This window comes from Mus caroli, chromosome 2, assembly GCF_900094665.2.
Source record: "Mus caroli chromosome 2, CAROLI_EIJ_v1.1, whole genome shotgun sequence".
In the NCBI taxonomy this organism is placed as follows: domain Eukaryota; kingdom Metazoa; phylum Chordata; class Mammalia; order Rodentia; family Muridae; genus Mus; species Mus caroli.
In genome coordinates, this window is record NC_034571.1 from 85,920,974 (window position 1) to 85,944,238 (window position 23,265).

Here is a 23,265-nt window from a genome sequence, read left to right on the forward strand (position 1 = left end):
TCGATACATATGCAGCTAGAGACAAGAGCTCCGGGGTTCTGGTTAGTACATCATGTTGTTCCAACAATAGGGTTGCAGATCCCTTTAGCTCCTTGGATACTTTCTCTAGCTTCTCCATTGGGAGCCCTGTGATACATCCAATAGCTGACTGTGAATATTCGTTTGTTTTTAAGAAGGGGTTCTTGTAGTCCAGGCTGGTTTCCAACTTATACTACCCTGAAGATGACCCTCTTCCTTCCACCTGCCCAGTGCTGGAATTTTTGGCACGTGCCACCAGATCCACCTGAAGGTTCTCTTTTTCTTCTGGATAATCTGTGTCATATTCCTTGACCACATTTCACCCCAGAGTTTTCTTTTATTGTTTTTGTTTTTTCTTGTTATCAAAGATCCATGTGAAACAGAGAACCTCTTGAAAATGTTCATAATACTAATCAGAGAGAACATTCATATAAAATGTTAGGAATTTTACAATTTGACTTGTGCCCTCTGCAGAGCTTAATAATCTTTTATTATTTTGGTGAGGTGCAGTTAGAACACCTGAAGTCAGTAAGCCATATCCTGCAGTCCTGTTCTTTCTCCTTTACATAGTCAGATTTACAAGGCCCCCTCTCTCGTACAGTGAGTTGTATCCTCCAATCATGTTCCCACCTTAGCCCCGAGGAGCTTGTTATGTTGCCCAGGCTGGCCTCTAACTTTTGATCATCCTATAATAACCAAAGGAGTAGCTAGAATTACCTTGAATGGCTGTCTTTGAAAGAATTTTATGTAAGTAAGTACTTTGGAATAGAAGTAGGAGAGCTTCTTCTTCAAAGGTAGTAAATGCTTTAGGCATTGTCTCTCTCAGTAGCATCCAACTCTGTCTTGGTTCCTACCTCCAAATCAGCTGCAGATTTTATATATATTACATGCATATGTGATAAAGTGTGTGTGTGTGTGTGATAAAACTTTATTTTAAAAGCTCAACTCAGAGCCTAGAATTTATCAAACATGCTTTAGAACAGTAGGGTAAAGACATTTTTTAAGCTAGTCATGGTGATACATGCTTTTAACAGCAATTGGAAGGCAGAGACGGATCTCTGTGAGTTCCCAGAGAGCCAGGGTTATGTAGATAGAGGTTACATTTTTCCTGCCTTAAAAAACAAAATAACAACAAAAATCTCTTTTAGAAGCTGGAGAGATGGCTTAGTGGTTAAGAGCATTTACTGCTCTGACAAAGGACATAAATTCTATTCCCACCAACCATATTGGATAGCTTGGTTATAAGGGCCTAAACCACAGCCCCAGGGGAGTCAATGTCCTTTTCTGGGTACTTACACTCATTTGTATATACTTTATAATGACATGCATGCATACACATAATTCAAAATAGAAATAGAGGCTACAGAGATGGCTTAGCACTTAAGAGCATGGCTGCTCTTTCAGAGGACCCTGGTTTAAATACCAGCAGCACCTACATGGCTAACAACTCTCTATAACTCCACTTCCCGGGGATCTGATGCTATCTTATAGCTCCTGCAGGTAGCACATATGGCACATAGAAGTACAAGCAGACAAACCACCAAAATAAAAGTAAACTTTTACAAAGTTTAAAATGGGAACTGGAGAGATGGCTCAGCAGGTAAGAGCACTGACTCCTCTTCTGAAGGTCCTGAGTTCAAATCCTAGCAACCACATGGTGGCTCACAACCATTCATAATGAGATCTGAGACCCTCTTCTGGTGTGTCGGAAGATAGCTACAGTGTACTTACATATAATAATAAATAAATCTTTGGGCCAGAGCAAGCAGAGGTCCTGAGTATAATTCCCAGCAACCACATGATGGCTCACAACCATCTGTACAGTTATACTGTACTCATAGACATAAAATAAATAAATAAATATTTTTTTTAAAAAAAAGTTAAAATGTTACTTTGAAAAGGCTACCTCTTTTCCTTTTAGATTTTTAAAAAATTTCTAAAAATTCAAAGATTTTAAATATTGGATTTAATTTTCTTATTACAGTTATTTATGTGTATATCCATGTACACACATGTCACTTTACATATGTGGAGGTTAGAGGACAATTTGTGAGAGTCCGTTTTCTTTATCCACTATGTGGATTCTGGGGATTGAACTCAGTTGTCAGGCTTGATGGCAGCCATCATGTCTGAGCTATCCTTAGACCCTTGACTATTGAGGATTCTAATTTGTTATTTTTGTTTTGAGACAGGGTTTCAGATAGGCCAGGATGGTCTTGGACTTACTCTGTAGCCATGATGGGTCTTGAACCCTTCCCTGATCCTTCTAACCTCACCTTGTGAATACTGGAATTATTAAATATGTACTGTCGTGCTCATATCTTGTGGTTTTCTGTTGGGGGGGGGTTCTTTATTTTGTTTTTGTCTTTGTTTTGTTTCTTTTTTTGAGACAGAGTCTATGTATTTCTGGCTGTCCTGGAGCTAGCATTCAGATCAGGATGGCTTCAAACACAAGAAGATCCTCCCACCTCTGACTCCTGAGGGCTGGAATTTAAGGCATACACTGTCTTGCTGTTTTGTTTTGTTTTTGACAAAGGGTCTCACTCTGAAGCCCATCCTGGCCTTGAATTCAATAGCAGTTCTCCTCCTCAGCCTCGTAAGTGCTGGGACCACAGATCTGAACCACTATGTCTAGCTTTTAATTTAATTTACTTATCTGACAGGGTCTCAAATACTGAGGCCCAGGCTGTTCATGGCAGCCTTCTTGCCTCAGTCTTACTTAAAATGGTGGGGGATCAGAGGTGTCAGCTACCATGCTCGACTTTTATTTTAAAATAATTTCAATTTGCAGAAAAATTGCAAAAATAATACAAAGAATTCTCAAATGTCCTTCACCCACATTCTCTAAATGCTTGGATTTTGCCACATCTGTTGTATTACTCTCTTTTGTTCTATCTATATCTGAGTATGAAATTTTTTATGGTTAGCTATTGTTATATTCATATTTTTATATTTGTTATTAAGTTTTTTAAAAATATTGAATCATCTCATTAGTTTGATAGAGAAGTGGCCTTTGAGCTTTCTAAAAAATGCTGTTATTGGTGAAAGGCTTTTAAGTAGTCCTTGTGTATTTTACACATATGGCTACACATACAGCTCAAATTGTAGTATTTTCTTCCTGGTCTCCAGTAATTCAAGGTATCATTACCCTTGTACTTCACTCATCCACTACTGGAATGGAGAATTACGTAGGCAAGCTGTTAGAGAAAAGACAGTTTATTTGTTTGTTGTTTGTTCTTTGTTTCTGTCAGAGTTTTGGTGACTGTAAAATATTTCTACATTGAGATTACAAGTCAGAAAGAAATGGCATCTTTAAGCCTGAACAAATTTTACTGAACCTTCCTTCAGCCCTTCCTGATTTCATATTATCAAATTGTGTGATAGATTATTAAGTCAAGTCATATTTGTGTGTCAGAGCAGAAGAAGGTAGAGCACAGCTGCTACCCTATCCTATTTACTCATGTTAGTCTCCATCCTTCCGTCCCCTACACAGAGCTGCTACTAGGTGGGAGAATGTTTTGAGGATCCTAGGCATGGTAGTGGTGATGTCTACTCATCTCATAACTCTGGTTCATTCTTTAATCCACATCAACTGGAGAAGCCTATTTTTATTCCTTGCAGAAAATTTGTCTCATCAATGATTTGTGTGTGTGAAGAAACATTGCTTATCTGGATTGACTCTCTTGATTTCAAGTATTTCTCTGTCTCTCTCTCTCTTTCTCTCTCTCTCTCTCTCTCAAGTATTTCTCTGTCTCTCTCTCTCTCACACACACACACACACACAGACACACACAGATACACACACTAGGGCTGGTCAGTCCAATTGCATTGTCTGTTGGTACAAAGCTTAACATTTTGATGCTATTCTGATTACCAGAAGTCTTCCTGATTAAAATAGAAAGTTAGGATGGGAACTGGAGTATGCAAGATATCAAATGGAGTCACTAAAATTGACATTGTGTAATCCAGATTGTTCTAAATTTAGGAATCTTCTTTTTAAAAATTTTATTTATTGATTTTATATATACGACGAATAAACTGTAGCTGTCTTTAGTCACCCCAGAAGAGGATATCGGATCCCTTTACAGATGGTTGTGAGCCACCATGTGGTTGCTGGGAATTGGACTCAGGACCTCTGGAAGAGCAGTCAGTGCTCTTAACTGCTGAGCCATCTCTCCAGCACAGGAGTCTTCTTTTAGCATCCCTGATAAGCCTTCTCATCTCTCTCTGAGCTCCATCACTGCCTTGACATAGTTGGTAGTGGGCAATATTTGTTTCATAACTTAATCCAGTTCATTTTCTACACAGAAGCACTAAAGCAGGTCACTCTGAAGCCGTCTCACCAAAGGCCCTCTGCTTGCTAAGCAGCTGTAGAGTAATAAGCAGAGGTCAGGAACACTCAGCAGCACTTGCAGAGCACTGTAGTATTGGGCTGAACGGTCTTCTAGGGTTCTAAAGGCAGGCAGCTGTTCCTAGACCTTGCTTCATTCTTCAGCTCTCACCCTGCTCTCAGGGAATGATGTTATTAGTGCTATGTAGGTGAAGTAGGTTGCTCAGTGGGCTTTAAGTTATAGCTCAGAACAAAAAGTTTTTACTGGGATGTCAGTAATCTCAGCATTTTGAGGCCAGAGACAGGACAATTTTTCATTCTGGGCCAGCATGGACTATAGGCCATGTCTCAAACAAGGGGGAAAAAGTGCTGTTGCAGGGGGCTTAACTATAATAACATATAATATATTGTATATTTTAAGAAACTGGAGACAAGTTTTGACAGTTTTCAATTAAGTGTTAAAATATTTGAGGAAATAAACATGTTTCACCTGTATGTTTTTATGTGTCAGCTAAGAAATAAGGTTTTATAAAGAGGAAGTAAATGACCTGTATAATAGCCTTCTCAAAAACTGACTTCTTTTTTGTCTAGTTGATTTGTTAATACTGCAGACTTTCCCTAACCATCACAATGTCTTTCATTTGAAAGATCTAGATATGCCATTATTTTTGTTGTGATGTTAGGAAAGAGAAACAAACATGCTAGTTAATCTTTATCGCATAATTTAAGATATATCCCAATTTATGACACAATGAAATGTGAAAAAAGTGTGTTTGCAACATTTCTGCTGTTGCAAACAGTGATATTATCAGAGAGAAGGTGTATTTTATTCCCTTCTTTCCTTCTTCATTGGTTATATTGTATTCTTTTTATTAAGTGCTAGGGCTCTTTGAAGTTTGGTCATGTGGGCTATGTCTCAGTAGAAAATATGTGTTTAATGGTTGCTTGTCCCAGGCAGGATGGGTAAAGCTAACGTCAATTCTTTTTGCCTTGGCTGTGACTGGAAATGCCATTGTGGGCCAGTTGCTGGGATAGTGACTGCCCATGACTATACCTAAAGCCAGCTGGTTTTAATAACACTGAATTTTCTTAACTCAATTGGAAAGGAAGGGTAGCTGCTGTTCTTATCCTGCAGATCTGTTTAAGGAGGAATCTGGCAGGGAGCTGGAGACCTGCTCCTGGGAGAGCCAGGCAAGATGCTTCTGGAGAGGAACAATATGCAATTTTTTTTCTGAGACCACTTCCTTTGAGATGTGCTCTGCACTAGGAGGTTACATTTGAAAGGTTATGCATATATGTGTATATAAATATAAATATATATGAATGAGCTGGGAAGTAGTACGGTAGACCAGGAAGCCTGTGGACCACACCTGTTTATTGGATGTGTTTTAAATAACCTTTAATATTTAAATAACTTTTGCTGTATTTAAGTTTGCTAAAATTTAACCATGAAATTTCATGCAGAAATCCAGATTTTGGCAGTACAAAATCAGACAATCCAGCAATACTGAGCCTAGTTTGTAGCTTGGTAATATTTGGCTATTGCTGAGTGATAGGATTCCAGTCTTCCTGTTTGCTAGTTTTTATTGCTCATCCTGGCTACATGCAGTAGGCACTTGTTACCTACCTAGCCTCTGGAAGACTGTCTAGTACAACATAGAGATTTGAAGCCCCTGGGAGTTTAAACAGGCCTCATGGGAATCCCTAATAGTTTTGTGTTATGGGCCCATGTACTTAAGTCTCTAGTCCCAGTGTTCTTGTGTATGTAGATCTTGTGGGTGAGCTAAGGCCTGCTACCCCAAAAAACTGCCTAATAAAATGTGTGTTACTATCATTAGCTGGAATTTATGGTGGGGCAGGATAATAAAAGAAAAGGTTTTTGCCCGTTATTATGAGAATCCCAATTTTTCTCTTTCTCACAAAAAGGGTGTGGTAGAGCAGAAGGAGTAGAAGATTAGGAAGTGGACTGTGATGGTGTACAGGAGCCAATTGCTAGGATAAATGTGTGATGATCTCTCTGTATGTCTCATTTTCCTCTTATGTTGCTTTAGCCTATTTGTCTGCTGAAGGAGCTGTAAAGAGGTATAAGATCGTGTTTCTGCTGCCTTTGCCTGTATTTCACTGAGGAGCAGCATTCAGCATAATAGAGTGGTCCTGTCCAGTGTGGGAGCTCTGGAGCTCTCCATTGTTAATGTTTCTATATGACTAGGTTGTTGTAACACCCTAGATAGATGCTAGCTGGCTGTGAAGGGGATCTTATTTACCTCTCCCCCATTTCTCTTATGATTGAGCTCTGAGTTGGTAATTGACAGGGATTATTGCCATCTTTTTAATCTCTGCTAGGAGGCTGCTGGAGTCTTCCCTCATTTCATTATCCCGTTATGATGGAGCAGGATCCAGAGAGCACCCAATTTACCCAGACCCAGCGAGGTAAGGCCAAAGTGAGAAATGGCACTAGGAGGGGGGAGGGGCGGCCCTTGGGGTTGCCAAGTTGTGGGAACCCCCATCTGTGCCTCTCTGGTCCTGGTGCTCTGCTACTCTTTAGTCACAGCATTGAGGCAGTTGTTTCAGGTGATTGGGGATTGTTGCAGGTAAGTGAATGGCATCTCTGGTGACAGAGAATTATAATTGAGCTATTGCCCTTTGGGACTCACCGTCTGTCAGTGGGGCACTAGGGTACCTGTGGAGGGCATAGGTATTCTTTCCTACTACTCAAGAGTCTGTTGGCTGTCACATGGACAGCCAAAAGAAGAGCGAAAGTTTTGAGCATTTTATTTGTAGGGAAGATAGTTATATTAAACAAATTTACAATATCTAAAGGGTAAAATAAAATCAAGTCAATGTTTAGACACTTTCCCAAAGAAGAGATGAAGGAAGCATAATGGAATGAAATTGTCATTTTACTGAAATGCTTGCTTTATTCTGTTTTAGAAGACATTTGAAAGGTTATTGAAGACCCTGTATGTGTTTGTGTGTGTGTTATGCATATGTGTGTTTGTGATATGGGCACAGGCAGAGGCCACATGAAGACTTTGGAGTCTTTCTCTGTTCTTCACATTATCATTTTTTTCTCTTCCTCCTCCTCCACCATCATCATCACCATGACATCATCGTTCATTTTTGAGACGGCATTTTTTACTGAACTAGAAACTTGCCATTGTATTTAGGCATACCTGTGATCTGTCTTTCTGTATCTTGGCAGTGCTGGGGTCACAGATCCCTGTGTCATGCCCAGTTTTTACGTGGGTGCTGGAGAGTTGCACACAGGCCCTTTCGCTTTTACAGCAAACTCCCTTATCCATGCAGTCAAATATTTTCCTAAGCCTGAAATTTTTAAAAGTTAGGGGAAAGATATTTTTCATTTGAGCCTAAGGGACCATCCTGAAGTCCCTAGTGCTGATGGTGGCACTGATGACAAAACCAAAGCTGGAACATTGAATTTGTATTACAATATTTATCAGTAAAGAGCAGATTCAGGTAGTTGTCATAGCTGGATTTGATGACTTATTAGAGATCTGAAAAATGCTAACTTGACTATTATTTAAATAGTATCAGAAAATGTTATAAGGAAAACGATAGTTTACAGTGGTGTACTAGGCAAGTCAGTAGTATAGGCCAGATAAAACTAAATGAGCTTTCCTGTCTATCTGGAAACGTCTTTAAAGACCAATTTGACTCTAGAGATAGTAAATGATTTTGTTGTTGCCACAGTTTTGTTGCAGTAGTACACATTCTTACCAAGATAGTAGTGGAACAAAAACTTGCCATGGCCTCTTACTGTGTTTTCCATATCCCAGAAGTAGCAAATCCAAGGATCCAGACAGTAGAGAGGGATGGGGACGTTAAAAATAGGCAATTCAGATGGTGATTGAAGCAAGGTCAGCAATATTAGTCTCTAATTATGTTGGAAAATATACAAGTCCTTAAAAAGGGAAGGGAAAGTTTCACATTTTCGGGAACCATAAAAGACTCAACACAACTTCTTTCCATAAACACTTTCTTTTCACGCTGTGACAGTGCACACCTTTAATTCCAGCAGTTGGGAAGCAGAGGTAGGTAGATCTCTGTGAATTTGTGGCCAGCCTGCTCTACATAGTGACTTTCAGATATTGGTAGGAATCTCATTCTCAGAAATTTTAGACTGGGAAACTTTAATGATTTGTTTCTGAGACAGGGCCAGATGTACAGCCTGGGCTACCTCTAGGTCACTGTGTAGCCAACGGAGGCTGGTTTCAAACTTTTGATCTTTCTGTCTCTGTCTCAGAATGTAGAGATTACAGATACTGCCCTTTCATGCAGTCTGTTATTCCTACTCTGATTTCTGTCCTAGCGAAAGGCTTAGATATGTAAGATCTCACTTGAAACACTTCCTGGTTGTTGGATGGTCCTGAGGCTGCTCGGTGGAGGGTATTTGCTACCATCTCCTCACATTAACTCATTTCTTTCTGTTCTTAGTTCTGTTCTACATTATACGGATAGGGAAAGCTTTTGTGAGACATTTTCTAAAACATGCAGAAACCTTCCTTTCCCCCTGGATACATAAGAGGGCAAAACTGTCAGAATTCTCTCTTCCTTTATTTGTTTATGTGTACTACTGGTAATTTAGTTTCATGTTTAAGAAATTCCTTTAGTCGTAATTAAACGACTAGGGGTTATGTGATGCTGTGCTTACATCTCTATACAAAAGGGTAGTCTTTATTCAATATTACAGCAACAGTGCTATTTCTACAGCCATTATCAGTAACAGTCCATATTTTTCTGTTCTTTCTGGCCATCCATAAGCTGAGAAATGGGTGTGCTTATTGTCACTTACGTTCTCTTCCACATCAGTTCTCGTTAATTCTTTCCTGTTACATATTTTTTCCCTAGTCTAATTTCTTTGCGTTTAATCCATGTTCAATTTTTGCTGGAATATTTTAGTATATGCGGTAACAGTAAGAACAACATGAAGGCACTGACTTGTGTGCAGTGTCTGGTGTTTAGTGGTTGAATGCTTGGCAAGCTAGCCTATGAATAGTGAAAATGCCATGAGTTGAGGCTTTTGGAAAATAGTTGGTGCTGTCTGATTAGTTTGATCCAGGCTTCTGCATCCCTGCCCACCTACTGTACAAAGGTCATTTGGAGTCATTGTGCTCAGTGCAGCATATTATTTTAACATGTAAACTTTTGAGTTCCAGTGATTACTAGCTAGCTCCTTGAGAATTCTATTTGATAACTGGCCCAAAGGACAATTTTAATGTCAGCCTTAGGTCCCAGTGCAGTTGACTACAAGATCTCTTTTAGCCTAGGAAGGTAGAACTCCTGAGAACAAAGTATCAAAGGTACTGGAAGTGGAACTGCAAGATGTTTGCAGTTTTGGCGGTGCCTCTGTTACTAATATAAGTTGCCCAACTGACCTGCGCTGAGGTTCTTCAGCCTCTTGAGTAGCTGAGATTAAAGTCACACAGGTGTACCCAACAATAAATACTTTTATTTCATTTAGATACAGCTATTCTAAGTCAGTTTTTAAGTATTCTCAATAAAAAGAAGACAAAACACACCTTCCTTTTTAGATATCTGAACATTATAAAAATGTAAAATCTCCCAGGTTTGTAACACTAGGTTTATGACTTCTTTTTAAATGCAGAAAAAGAAGTGTGTGTATGAATGACAGTATGTATTTCACTAACCCTTTCTCTATTTTACATTTTTCTTTTGGAAGAGTTGCCTTATGAGTAGATAAGTATAATTGTTACATGTACATACATCTTAAAATGTTGAGAGAGGGTCTCAAAAGGCTCGAGCTAACTTCAAACTTGTGTGGTTGAGACTGACCTTGAACTCCTGATCCATCTGCTCTAGTTTTGTAGTGCTGAGAGTATAGGCTTATGTCACTGTGCTCAGCCAATTCTTTTTAATGGCTTCCTGGTGTTTCTCTGTATGGAAATAATTTACTTAAATCTGTTGGTGGGTTTCTGGGTTGTTTCTTGGATTTTCCCCACTGATGACAGTGTTGCAAATGAACTTTCTCATGTAATTTATATAACATTCATTTATATTCTTGTGTATTTCTGTGTGATATAATTTACTAGTGGACTTGCATCATTGTGAGTTCTTTAAAGTCTTACAGTTGGTTTAGCAGTCTCTTAACACTATCACATAAGACATTTTTCTGTTGTCCTCAGTTTATAGTCTCTAATTACAGAACAGTGTTGTAAAGATGGAGGAAAACCTTAAGAAGGGGAAGGAGGAATATGTAGAATTGTGTGATATTAGAAATTTTCAGAGAGCTAAGAAAGAAGTCCTGGTAAAGAGGATGCCTCTGGGTACCTTTGTTAATCACCTAAGTGTTATACCGTCTTCTGGCTTGTTTTTTCATCTATAAAACATCCAGACTTGATTACTAAGGTCTTTTTCATTTCTTAAACTTTGTGTATGGACACTGAGCAAGGAAGAAATATTTAAGGACACCCTTAAGTGCTAAGCCAGGTTCCATAAGAGCCTGAGAAGGAAGAAAGACCCAGTGATAATCCTCTTGGGAAGGGGCCACTCTTGATCAGAAGATGACTGGTTACATGGCCTAGTTGCCTATTCTCAGAGCAGAAGCACTGGGGTGGTGTGGTACACATTATTCTACAGCACACACCTCCTGGTCAGTTCAATGCTCTATAGTTTTCGTATATCCAGAGCTGTATCAGCAGAGAGATGCCATGGGAAAGTTGGCTTTTTCTATCTTTCACAGTATTCCCTACATTAGCGCTAGTTTGTGTTTGTCTATCTCTGTCTCTCTCAGATTATCTCCTGCTGCATACTACGCCCAGAGGATGATCCAGTATCTCTCAAGGAGAGACAGTATTCGCCAGCGCTCCATGCGCTACCAACAGAATCGGCTTCGTTCTTCCACCTCCTCTTCTTCCTCAGACAACCAGGGTCCATCAGTAGAGGGAACCGACTTGGAATTTGAGGACTTTGAGTAAGTATATTCTCAGTTTGCTTCTTTCTTTCTCCCAGACTAAGAGTGCTTCTGAATTGGCCTCTGTTTCTGTAGCAGTGGTGAGCATTCTTGCCTCTAACCCCTAAGTAATTATTTATGTGCTGCAAAGCAGGATGAGGTTCAGAGAGTTTTAGGTACCTAGAGCACTCCCATTTCTGGGAGTTACATTGCCGATTCACCAGAGCCTCTGGGAAGAGACAGCCCATTGGGCCACAGGCCGGAGTGGAAAGAGGATGGCTGCTGCTCTCCTGACCACACACCAGACAAAGGAGGCAGGAGGCTTGGTGCTTATTCTCTTAACTAGAGTAGAGGTGTAAATTTAAGTTTCATTATAAGTATAGATTTCCTTGAATAAACTGTTCCTTGAGATCTGACTCTCTTGCCTCAATTTAGTCTTCTTGCTCCTAGCCCCACCTGTCAGATTAAGGTACTGGCTTGAGGAGTGACTCCTTGATGCCACTGTCAGCTGGGCCGATGCTGCATCTCCTCTTCCTCCACTCCCTTCTCTTTTTTTGTTTGTTTCCTTATGTTGGTGAGTGGGGTAAGGACAAGGCCTAAGAGCAGGGCCAGCCCCAAGTTCCAGAGTCCATGCTTTCCGGCCCTACTACTGCTGAGTTCTGCCTCTCAGATATTCTATTCCTGACCTTCTAGCCATTTATTGTGCCTCCAGCTTGAAATTGAGTTTTCCTAGCTTGTATCAAATTAGACATTTGGCTTTTGCTTTGATTTTTTATTTTGTCATTTTTTTAACATGCAAAAGAAAAAAAAAGAAAAAGAAGCATTTCCCTCCCTCTCCCCCAACTCCCACTCGATGGCTTTACTGGAATATGACAGTCACCTTTGCCCTTCTTGACATGCCTCGGTAGATCTGGCATCTTAAGGGTTCTTACCTATCCCCTAACCATTTCCCTCTTGGCAGCTGCATGAATGGTTCCTCACAAGCTAACTTGCAATAGAGCTATAGAGTATATTTGATCTCTTTGCCAGAAAGATCTGAGATATTATGGAATAATAACCTTTGTGCCAGCTTGCCTTCTTGATGCTTATGGTGAACACATGAACATTTGAATCCTGGGAAGCAAAAGGAAAAATATACAGTAGTCTGAAAAAAGATTTTAATGCTCAACAAATGCAGGTTTAGCATGGAGCTGACGGAGCATGAGTGTGCTGGTCCTGTCAGTAATCCCTGAGAGGAGCCCAACACCTCTGACCCACAGCATGCCTTATTTTCTGTCTGTCTTCCTGGGTAAGATGGCTGCATGTACAAACAGTGAAAGGAGCCAGATAGATGTATGTTATTCTGGAGATGTAGTAGTTTTTCTAGCACAAGGGTCCTTTTAGGGAAGGAGTTTAAATATACGTGTCAATGGGGTTGGAATGTAATTCACGTGCTTAGCATGTGAGGTCCTGTGTTTGATTCTTCAGCACTGCAAATATATAAACACACACACACAGAGTGAGGAGTAATGGGGGGGAGGGAGGGAGGAAGGGAGGGAGGGGGGGGGGAGAGGGAGAGAGAGAGAGAGAGAGAGAGAGAGAGAGAGAGAAACACACTGAGGCCACTGCCACTGTAGTACTGCTGAAAAACCTGGGTGACTTTAGTTCAGTGATTCTGCAGTGCTCTAGGACTCTGGACTCTGGACTCTGGCTTGCCTTGCCTCTTCTTTCTATGCATGCTTAGAAGTTGAAACTGCCTCTCAACCAGTGGTGTGATGTGGGGATCATGCCTCTCAGCTGTACCCTGCCTCGTGACTTGTCCTTCACAATGGAGTTCTGGGTTAGTTTAAAATGTTCTGTTCTCATTTTACCTTCCCTTTCTTCTGCTGCCACCTCCTCGCTCTCCCCTTCCTTCCCCCTCGATTTTCCTCTGTCAGACTGCCTTCTGTGTGTGTTCCCCCAACCCACCTGTGCTCTCATCATCTCCCTGGGCTTCAGCATGACCTGGTTTTACATTGCCTTCTTTACCTTTCCTTCATCAGCTTAGCAGGGTTTTCCTCGGTGTCTTTATTAGCCATGGCCTAGTCTCCCCAATGCCCCACCTGTATGTCCTTGTCCAGGTGTTTGCCTTTTGGAAGATAGTTTTGGTATAAACTGTAATCTTGCTTTTGATAGCAGCTATGACTCAGTTACCTTCATACGAGTAGTACAGGTCTTCTAGAGAAAGAGGTTGATACTCTCTTGCCACCTGTTTCTTCTTTTTCTATCTTCTCTGTCCTCCTTCTGGTCCTATACGCTGAGTACTACTGGTTGTAATTGTTCCTTTTCGTCTCTAGTGCTCAGGGGAGAGGCAGAAACTAGGGATTGTAGCAGCCTGTTCTAATTTATTTGCCATAATCCTATTCCTTAGCTTTCATAACTAGAAAGGATGTTTTTTAACCCTCCCTCCCTCCCTCCCTCCCTCCCTCCTTGTTTTTTGAGACAGGGTTTTTCTGTGTAGTCCTGGCTTTCCTGGAACTTGCTCTGAAGACCAGGCTGGCCTCAAACTCAGAGATCCAACTGCCTGTTTCTGCCATCTGAGTGCTGAGATTAAAAGCCTGTGCCACTACCACCCAGTTTGGGATATTAGTTTTTTAAATAATGTTTTAACTTATGTGTATGGATGTTTTGCCTGCATGTATATCTGTGACCATTGTGGTGCCTGGTGCCCAGAGAGATCTGACTAGAGTGTCAGGTCTTCTAGAACTGGAGTTACAGACATTGTGAGCTTCCATGTGGGTGGGTGCTTAGAACTGAACCTAGGTCCTCTGCAAGAGCAACAATTGCTTTTAATTGCTGAACCATATCTCCAACCCTCAGAATAGAGGGTTATGCATGGGGTGGGGTGGGGGGGATGTTATATAGTCATTTTATAGTTATTTTAAAATGATAGTTATTTTAGTATACAGAAGCAGGTAAGGTTTTTGTGATCTGGAATCTGCCTAAATGAACACCATTAAGAGACACTGTTCTATTGGTTTTTTTTGTTTGTTTGGTTGTTTGTTTTTTTCTGAGCATATCACAATCTTACCTGTAAGGCCTCATATAATCCTTTCCACTCTCCCTTTTTCTTTTTTTCTTTCTTTCTTTTCTTTTTTTTTTTTTTTTAAGATTCATTCATTCATTATATGTAAGTACACTGTAGCTGTCTTCAGACACTCTAGAAGAGGGAGTCAGATCTCGTTACGGATGGTTGTGAGCCACCATGTGGTTGCTGGGATTTGAACTCTGGACCTTTGGAAGGATAGTTGGGTGCTCTTACCCACTGAGCCATCTCACCAGCCCCACTCTCCCTTTTTCTAAGTCATAGATTCATTTTACTGTTCTTGAGCAGTTTTTATCCAGATGTATAAAGTCCCCAGGAAATCAGATCACGTCTTCTTTGGTTTTCTTTCATCATCAAAAAGTATCTAGAGTTCATATGCATAATTTTTAACTACTTATATTTATAGTATATATAAGCATATATATATAGTATATATAGTTATAGCCAAAGTATCCACCTCATATGTATATGTAGCAATTGCTAATGTATAATTTATAATTATACATTATATAATATATAATATATAATTTATAATTTGCATACAGATGTAGATTATTTGCGTATCTTTTTATGTATAAATAATAGATTTAAAATTTTTGCTGAATCCTTTTTAAAAATATATTATTTATTTATTATTATTTATATGAGTACACTGTAGCTGTCTTCAGACACACCAGAAGAGAGCATTAGATTCCATTACAGATGGTTATGAGCCACCATGTGGTTGCTGGGGATTGAGCTCAGGACTTTTCAAAGGAGCAGTCTTATCAGTGTTCTTAACCATCTCTCCAGCCTATTGAATCCCTTTAATGACCCAACAAGAGGGCTAATAAATCATTCTCATCTGTTGTTCTTTGACTGAGGATATCACCATATCAGAGATGTATCAGATTAGAGAACAAGAATAAGTATATTTATTGTCTAAAGATCTAAAACCTTTTAGCAGTGATGTACAATTATATTTGGGTCCTTTCATATACTTGTTGTGGAATAGGTCTTTCCGATTTATCTTCTGGGAGGTTGCCCTTGGAAATTGGTCAGGTTAAATTTTCTATATTTTTGTAGTCTAGCATGCATCTTCTCCTGTCATTCATCTCTTTCTGTTGAAGATTGAAATGGCAGGATCCCACTGTTTATCAAAATGTACAAATAGGATGTCCAGAAACTTGCTGTCAGCAGGTCTTTTTTGAAGTCTTCAGCTAGCTGTCTTTGCATAAAGTTCACAAGCAGGGTAAAGGTGTGTCTGCCTATTGACATTACTGTCTGCCTATGTTAAAGCTTAGACTGCTTTCTTGAATGTAGTTGTCATGTAAGCATAACAAAAATCCTATTTTAATTTATAACTTGCCCATTAGATAAAGGACAGGTAGCTTACAAAAAAAGCTTGAGAAAAGTGCTTTTTTTCCCAGTAGTTGCTAAGACTTGCAAGAGAATAGTGTGTGTGTGTGTGTTTATGATAATTCTAGCTAGTCTTTATTTTTATTTTTATTTATTTATTTATTTATTTATTTATTTTTGGTTTTTTGAGACAGGGTTTCTCTGTGTAGCCCTGGCTGTCCTGGCACTCACTTTGTAGACCAGGCTGGCCTCGAACTCAGAAANCCGCCTGCCTCTGCCTCCCGAGGGCTGGGATTAAAGGCGTGCGCCACCACGCCCGGCTCTGAGGGACATTTTATATGCTTTACCTGCTGAGCTATCTCACTAACCCTTGATTCTAGCTAGTCTTGAACCTTTCTTTCTTTTATCTGTTATTCTAATTATGATTCTAGAATCTTTCCCAGCTCATTTCCCTGCCCTGTTTACCTCTTTTTGTAGCTGCTTTGCCTTCTGAGGCAAAGGGTAAAAACTCTGATCCGATGCTTGCTAATGACAGAACTAGAGATGCTTCAGACTAGAGAAGCCACAAAGAACTTCCTTAAAGACTGTTGCTAGCACAGAAGAGAATAAACCCCTTCTTTATTCATGCTTTTGACACTGGGCTGTACTTGGAACATCTCAGTGAGAACCTTAAAGTTTTCAGTTTAAGATAGAGTCTCCAGGTTAGTTAGAATTGTTTCCCTTTCCTCTACTCTACCTTTTCTCCTTTTCTTCCTTTCTTCCCTTCTTTCTTTTTTTGGAGGGGTTGGGTGGGAACAGTAGTAGGAATTGAACCTAGGGCCTCTTGCCTGCTAGGTAGGTTACCTGATCACAGTTGGGCCCTTTGTTATTATTTATAGACAGTCTCACTAGTGTAGCCTAGGCTAACTTGTAAGTCTTGATTTTCCTGCTGCAGCCTCCTGAGTGCTGAGATTATAGGTGTGTGTACCACCATGCTCATTTTTTATTTTATTTTATTTATTTTATTTATGAGTATACTGTTGCTGTCTTCAGACACACCAGAAGAGGGCATCAGATCCCATTACAGATGGTTGTGAGCCACCAAGTGGTTGCTGGGATTTGAACTCAGGACCTCTGGAAGAGCAGTCAGTGCTCTTAACTACTGAGCCATCCCTCCAGCCCGCTCAATTACTTTTTAATAAATACTTTTAAAAGATTTATTTACTTTATTCTTTTATACATATGTGTGTTTAGCCTGCATATATGTGTGTACCACATGTATGCCTAGTCAGAAGAGAACATTGGACTGGAGTTTCAAAAAGTGGTTAGCTGTGAGTATTGGGAATTAAACTCAGGTCTTTCTTCTACAAGAGCACTAAGTATTAGTAACCTTTGAGCCAACTCTCTACCCCATTTTGTTTTTGAGACAGGGTTTTGATATATTTCCAAGGCAGACCTCAAACTTTGGAGTTTGTGTAATGTTCCCACCCAAGCTTCTCCAGTAGTTGAGACTATAAGCATGTGTACCACCTCACCTGCCTGGGCTTCTCTTTCTCTGCTCCCCTTGCTAGGCATCTTGTGGCTTAAATGTTCTTAATTTTGTGTTTGGTATAGCTGAGAAGAGTTCCAAAGGCTGTCAGCTCTCACATCTGGCTGAATATGACAGGAAAAGTTCTTGACCTTTAGTTTACAATTTACTATTCTTCCTATGCCCTTTTGGTATAACTGAGATTTAGTGCAGTCTTTGGCAAAGGAAATATGTTAAAAACCACATAAGTATTGCTTCTCATTTCAGGTGATAATCCTGAATGAGACTCCTACATTTACTTCAAATCTTGGCTAGGAATTCCATCAAAGAAGCCACATGTCTTCAGTAGTACTGGTTCTTACTTTCTTTTCTTGAGCTAGGAAGTTCCAGGATTTCTGTAGGAGCTCTTGACTTGTCTTTTATTTTATTTTATTTTATTTTTTTGACTTGTCTTTAATAACAAATATAATTCAGAGCCAAGAAAAAGGGCAGCTTTTGCCATCTGAAATCTTTAGAGAGATATAGCTGTATTATTTTGAAATGGTCTTTATTTCTTCCTTTCACATATAAACTTTAGAAGTGTAAAGATGCACTGTAAAGCACTATAAAGATGTTGTTCTTGCTGGGAGGTGATAGTGCACACCTTTAATCCCAGCTCTTGGAAGATGGAGGCAGGCAGATCTCTGTGAGTTTAAAAATAGACTGGTCTACAGAGCAAGTTCCAGGACAGCCAGGACTACACATAGAGAAACCCTTTTTCTAAAAACAAACAAACAACATCCACGTGTTGTTGTTTGTAGGCTGCTAGGCAAGTGCTCAGCAAATTGCATCTGTAGCCAGGCATCAGTCTTAAAAAATAGGGTCTTTCAATAGTTAAACTTAGGAGACAGCAAAACAAAACAAGAAAAGCATAGTTATTTTGACAGTGGCTTTTCTTGATTCTTGATAGATGCAACTATATTAGTCACTGTAAAGTTCAAATCTATCCAAAAAGATGATCCTTGGGAGTCATAGAAGTGCAGATCTTAAGAGTTGTTTGTGCCTTTGAGATGAGCTTTATCCTATTAAGATGGTGACATTAAAACATTTTAGTTATAGAATAAAATGATCAGATTTTTATATAAGTATATGAAGGGGGGCTGGGAAGATGGTTCAGAAGTCCATAGCACTGGCTGGTCTTTTAGGGGATCCTGGCTCAGTTTCCAGAACCCACATGGCAGTTCCCAGCTGTTTATAACTCCAGTTACAGGCCAGTGCCTCTCTGGCCTCTGTGGTCACTGCATGTACATAGTGTCCATACAAACATGCAGGCCAAACACTCAGATAGACATAAACAATAAAATACAAAGTAAAAAGTACATATGTGAAGAGAGACTGTGACTTAAAATAAAGAGTTTGACCAGCTCTGCAGGAAGGAAGAATAGATTTTGGAAAAATGGGAGACTCCATGGCTTGAGCTTGGTTTTTGAAGACTGAATAGGACTACCTTTTGTTTTGTTTGTTTTTAAATTGCGTGGGTTGTTGGCATAGTGGGGTAGAGTTGCATCCCACTGCATGGATGTATTGGGTTTCACCTTACCTGACCTTGGTTCTGCTTTGTTCATAGTTGTATGGCCAACGTAGGTGATTGAGTTTCTGAGAATTTTCTTGTCTCTGCCTATCTCCCTAGAGGGGTCCACTGGGATTCTACACCAGTTACCAGTGTATCTAGTTTTAACATGGGTTCTGGGGATCCACACTCAGGTTGTTGGGCTTTCGTAGCAGTGCTTACCCACCGAGCCATTTCCTCACCCCCTGGACTTTGAAAGATGAATCTGTGAGGAGGATGGTGTAGGAAGAATATGCTAGATAAAGGCAAGAGCAAGTAAAAGCTCAGAAACAGATTTTACTTAAGGTTTATTCAGAAGCCTCTGTGTAGAGCTGTAGTGTGCTGGTGATTGAGAAAGATCAGAAAACTCAGAACTGTGAAGGGCTTGCAATGTATGGCAGAAAATTTGGACTGTGTGTTGACTTGGCCTCCTAAGTAGGGGCATTACAAGTGTAGGTCACTATGCAAGCATACCTACTTGATGTTTTCCAAGACTGAGAGGCCTATTTGTGGATGTCTTTGAAAAGATAGCCATGTCATCTACTTCTCCAAATAGAATTCTTCCTCAGTCTTGATTACTATTACTGGAGACCATTTTGAAGTAAGTGTTTGTAAGTTAACAAGTGATCCTTAGAACATCATTGCTTGGAATTGGAATCTTTTATTATTGTTGCTAGCTCTGTTGACTGGGTTCTAGTCTTGGTTGAGCCTCTGCTGTAGAAAGCTTGGAACATCTAACTGAGAAGTTTGGATTTTGTATGTATTTGGGACAGCCATTATTCAGTTTTTTAAAATTTAGACAGCAAACTCTAAAAAACAGTGGCTAAGGGGGCCTACTTTGGAAAGTGTACTGATGTAGAAGAACTAGTTTGAGAACAAGTCCTATTCCCAAGGTCCCAGTGTCTGATAGCAAAGGAAATTGAACAACACTGGTGCTTCTTTTAACCCTGAGGTTCTTGGATCTCTCTTGGTGTTAACTGCCTTAGAAGATTTTCCTTGATACTCAGCAAAGAGAAAATAATGAGAATTCTCACAAAGTAAGAGGGCCTCCTGAAGAGGAAGAGGGAAAAGCTATCTAGTGCTTGTCAAGCCTCAATATGTTTCCAAAATATCTACTTATACACTACTACTTCTTTACCAAGGATTACCACCTGTTGCTTAGAAATGTGTAGCATTGCTTGACAGCTAAAGAAATCTTCTCTTTCTGAAAATATAAAGTACATTATGAATGTTTATTTTGGATTATGGAGAATAAGAAATGAGCAAAGGAAAGTAGAATATATCTAGATTGTGCCTGGGCGGAAAATGGAAAAACACAGACAGAAAGAATGAAAAATACAGCCAGGAAATACAGGGAGGAAGACATTACCACTTAGATTTATATGTTGTTTTATCAGAAAATGCACAATATGAATATAAATTTGCATAATATAGGCAAATGAGATTAGGAGGTAGAATAAGGGAGGACAAGAATTTGGAAATTATAATTATCTCATATTACTTTTCCTTGGAGAAAACTAAGGCTCTGTTGTTCCGGGAGACGTGCACTGTTAGGTTTCTTACAAAGGATGTCAGCTGGGACAAAAATTTAAGACCTTTATAAGTGTTGTCTCTGGAAATAGAGGTTGTGCCTCAGTTTCTAATAGGAGCTAGTAAGAAAAGGACTTGACCAAGATCACTGTGCCATTCAGAGACAGAAATGCTAAGTAGGTCTTCTGATATTTGTTCTTAGACTTTCTTTTTAAATATTTAGCAAAATCAACAACACCGTTGGGAAGACAATGACCTTTTGAGCTTTTTGATGCAATAGATTCATCCTCAAGGCTCATGTCAGAGCTGTTTGTCACTGAGGAACAATGACAACCTGACTGTCTGGTCAGGGCTCAGACAACAGCCTGTAGGAATATTTTTTATTCCTTTAAATTATGGTCTTTCTTTGAAGCTATTGATCCTGGACATGTAGCAGATTGCTGCTGTCTCTCTCTTGTCCTGGAGATGTGTTGCCTTTCATTCAACACATCTTAGAAGCTTGTTTGAAGGATGTTTTTTTTTTTTCTTTATAAAATAATTTGAAACAAAATTTTAGTCATCCCCCCCACGCCCCCCCCTCCCCCAGCCGCCAAAATACCCCACTGAGAGTTAATCAAAGATGCATAGAGTTCAGCAACTGGGAAGGCCATTAATAGTACAGTCAGTTTCTGTCCTGCTGTCTTGAATGCAACTTGTGAATGTTAAAATTGATGAGGATTTCTCTGATGTTTTCTTAAAAAGTAGTCCTTCTTGGTAGAAAGACAGTACTAGCATATTTGCGAACTTTGTTCTTCATTTCTTTCCCATAAAAGGTTGTTGGCTATCTTATGTTAGAGCCTAGTTTTTAGCACTTGCTACTATTGCTAATGTCAACCAACTGTAGATCTGTTTATCTGGCATTATCTTCCGTTCCGTTTTGACTTATTTCACTGCTTTCTAAACTCTTGCAGCTTGCTTTCTGCTGACCTTGTGTTAGCAGTGAAGTGAATGGCAGGCTCCTCGTCTTCTTAAAATATCTTATTTTAAGTGCATCTAATTCCTTTGGTCTTTTCTTGGAACTTTTGTCATTATCTTTCTCTCAAATCCCCCATGCACAAAATTTGTTCTTCTATTCCCAGTCACCTCCAAACCCCGTTCTTTCTAGGCAATAAAAAGTTATTTCTCTCACCTTTAGTTTATTTGGAGCTGTGTCAAAATTATTTTCCCGTCTTGTCACCCACTTTGGCTTTTGGACATTCTGATCATTGCTACCTTGACACATTCTTTCTTTTCAAGGTTTATCCTGTTAGTAACCATTTGTGCTGCTCATCTCTCATGCTGTTTTCTCCTAGAAGGTTTTGCTGGTTTCTCCCTTAACATCTCATTTGTGTGTTTCTCATATTTTATATTTTCCTAATCATTCTGGTTCCTGTGCTGTCCTTTTTCTCTGTTGTTGCTGCAGTCCTAACACTGAATTCCGAGGCTTACCTGCAGCTGTGAGTTACTACTCAGCTCCTGCTTACCCATCTTTAGCCAAGATGCTAAGATTAAGACCTGCATAGAGATTTCCACTCACTTGTATGTTGTTCCCTAATGCCATCCGTTTGAGAATGTACCTATATCTGAGCTAGCTATGCCTACGTCTGTCTCTGTCTCTCTGTGATTAGTGATTGGGTCTTACTATGCAGCCCAGACTGGTCTCCTGAGTGCTGGGATCACTATTTATGTCTCACCATACCTGACTTGATCTTATTTTTCCTTTCTATATCATATTTCAGTAGTCTCTAAACATTTTAAAGCTATTACCTGTGGCTGTATTTCAGCCCACCCTCCCCATTTCTTTAGTGTATTTGTATGTGCGCGTGCGCACGCATGTGTGCACATTATAGCACTAAAATTACTACTTTTGCCCCCCTTTTAAATGTTATTTATTTTATAAGCATTGATTGGTGTTTTGCCTGAACGCATGTCTGTATGAGGCTATTAGATCCCATGGGGCTTGAGTTAGAGACAGTTGTAAGTTTCCATGTGGGTCCTGGGACTTGAACACTGGTCCTCTGGAAGAGCAGCCAGTGTTCTTAACCACTGATCCATCTCTCCAGCCCCTACTCCCTCTTTTTTTAAGATAGAAAGAATAGCTGCATTTAGGTTTTAGGCTTTAAAATAGCAAAAAGAGGTTTGTGATATATGTATTGTAAGAGTCAAACATTTCCCCACTCGTCCTTGTCACTTGTCATCCTTATCTCTCACCAGGCTTTATGCTCTCTCAAAAAGCATTGCACCTCATCAGTACTGTCCACTACCCTGCCCTTCATATCTGGTATTCACAGATAATAGTCCCATGTTACCCGAAAAAGTGGATCTATGGACTTGTAGGAACGTGTGTCAGCTCCACAGGTGATTTGTAGGAAGAACAGCTCAGTCCAGAGCCATGGGATAGAATCTAACCTATAATGCTGCTATCTAGCTTTGTTTTCAGTCTTTTTAAGGCCTGGGGGGCCTCTCTATATTCCTTCCATGGCACACTTTTAAACTTTAAAATGTTTTCTAAACGCCTTTCATGATAATTGTTTACAATCATTAATAAATTCACAATAACAAATGCTGTCATTACTCAAATTGTACTTTTAATTGGTACTTTAACATATCATAACCAAAATCATATATTTGAAAAATAACAATATTGAGAGCTGTCTTATTTGTTTAATATTCAGCTTCTTTGTGCGCATGTTAGGAGCTCTGCAATAATTACATTTATGCAGCTTCTGATATATTTGTGTATATGTGTATATGTGGATGTGTGTACATGTGTATTATGTACCTCTGTGTAGATGTAGATGTAGATGTAGATGTAGATGTAGACATCTATTGAGGAGGATGTGTGCACACGCTCCTGCGTTTGGCTTGAAGATGATTTTGAGTATCTTCCTTGGTTGTTCCTTCACTTTTTGTTAAGGCAGGGTCTCCTGATGAACCCATA

General features: G+C 39.7%; 1 protein-coding gene across 4 annotated transcripts in view; it reads left to right on the forward strand.

Moving 5' to 3' along the window:
• The window catches only part of Ambra1 (autophagy and beclin 1 regulator 1), a 181,753-nt gene that overhangs the window by 64,832 nt on the left and 93,656 nt on the right, over window positions 1-23,265 (forward strand). For 2 of the 4 annotated variants that reach the window (XM_021182585.2, XM_021182598.2), the window contains 2 exons: window positions 6,692-6,778; window positions 11,121-11,300. In XM_021182585.2, coding sequence (XP_021038244.1) covers window positions 6,692-6,778; window positions 11,121-11,300 — 267 coding nt within the window. The remainder of the gene's footprint in view (window positions 1-6,691; window positions 6,779-11,120; window positions 11,301-23,265) is intronic. The other 2 variants (XM_021182592.2, XM_021182606.2) reach the window with 1 other exon arrangement.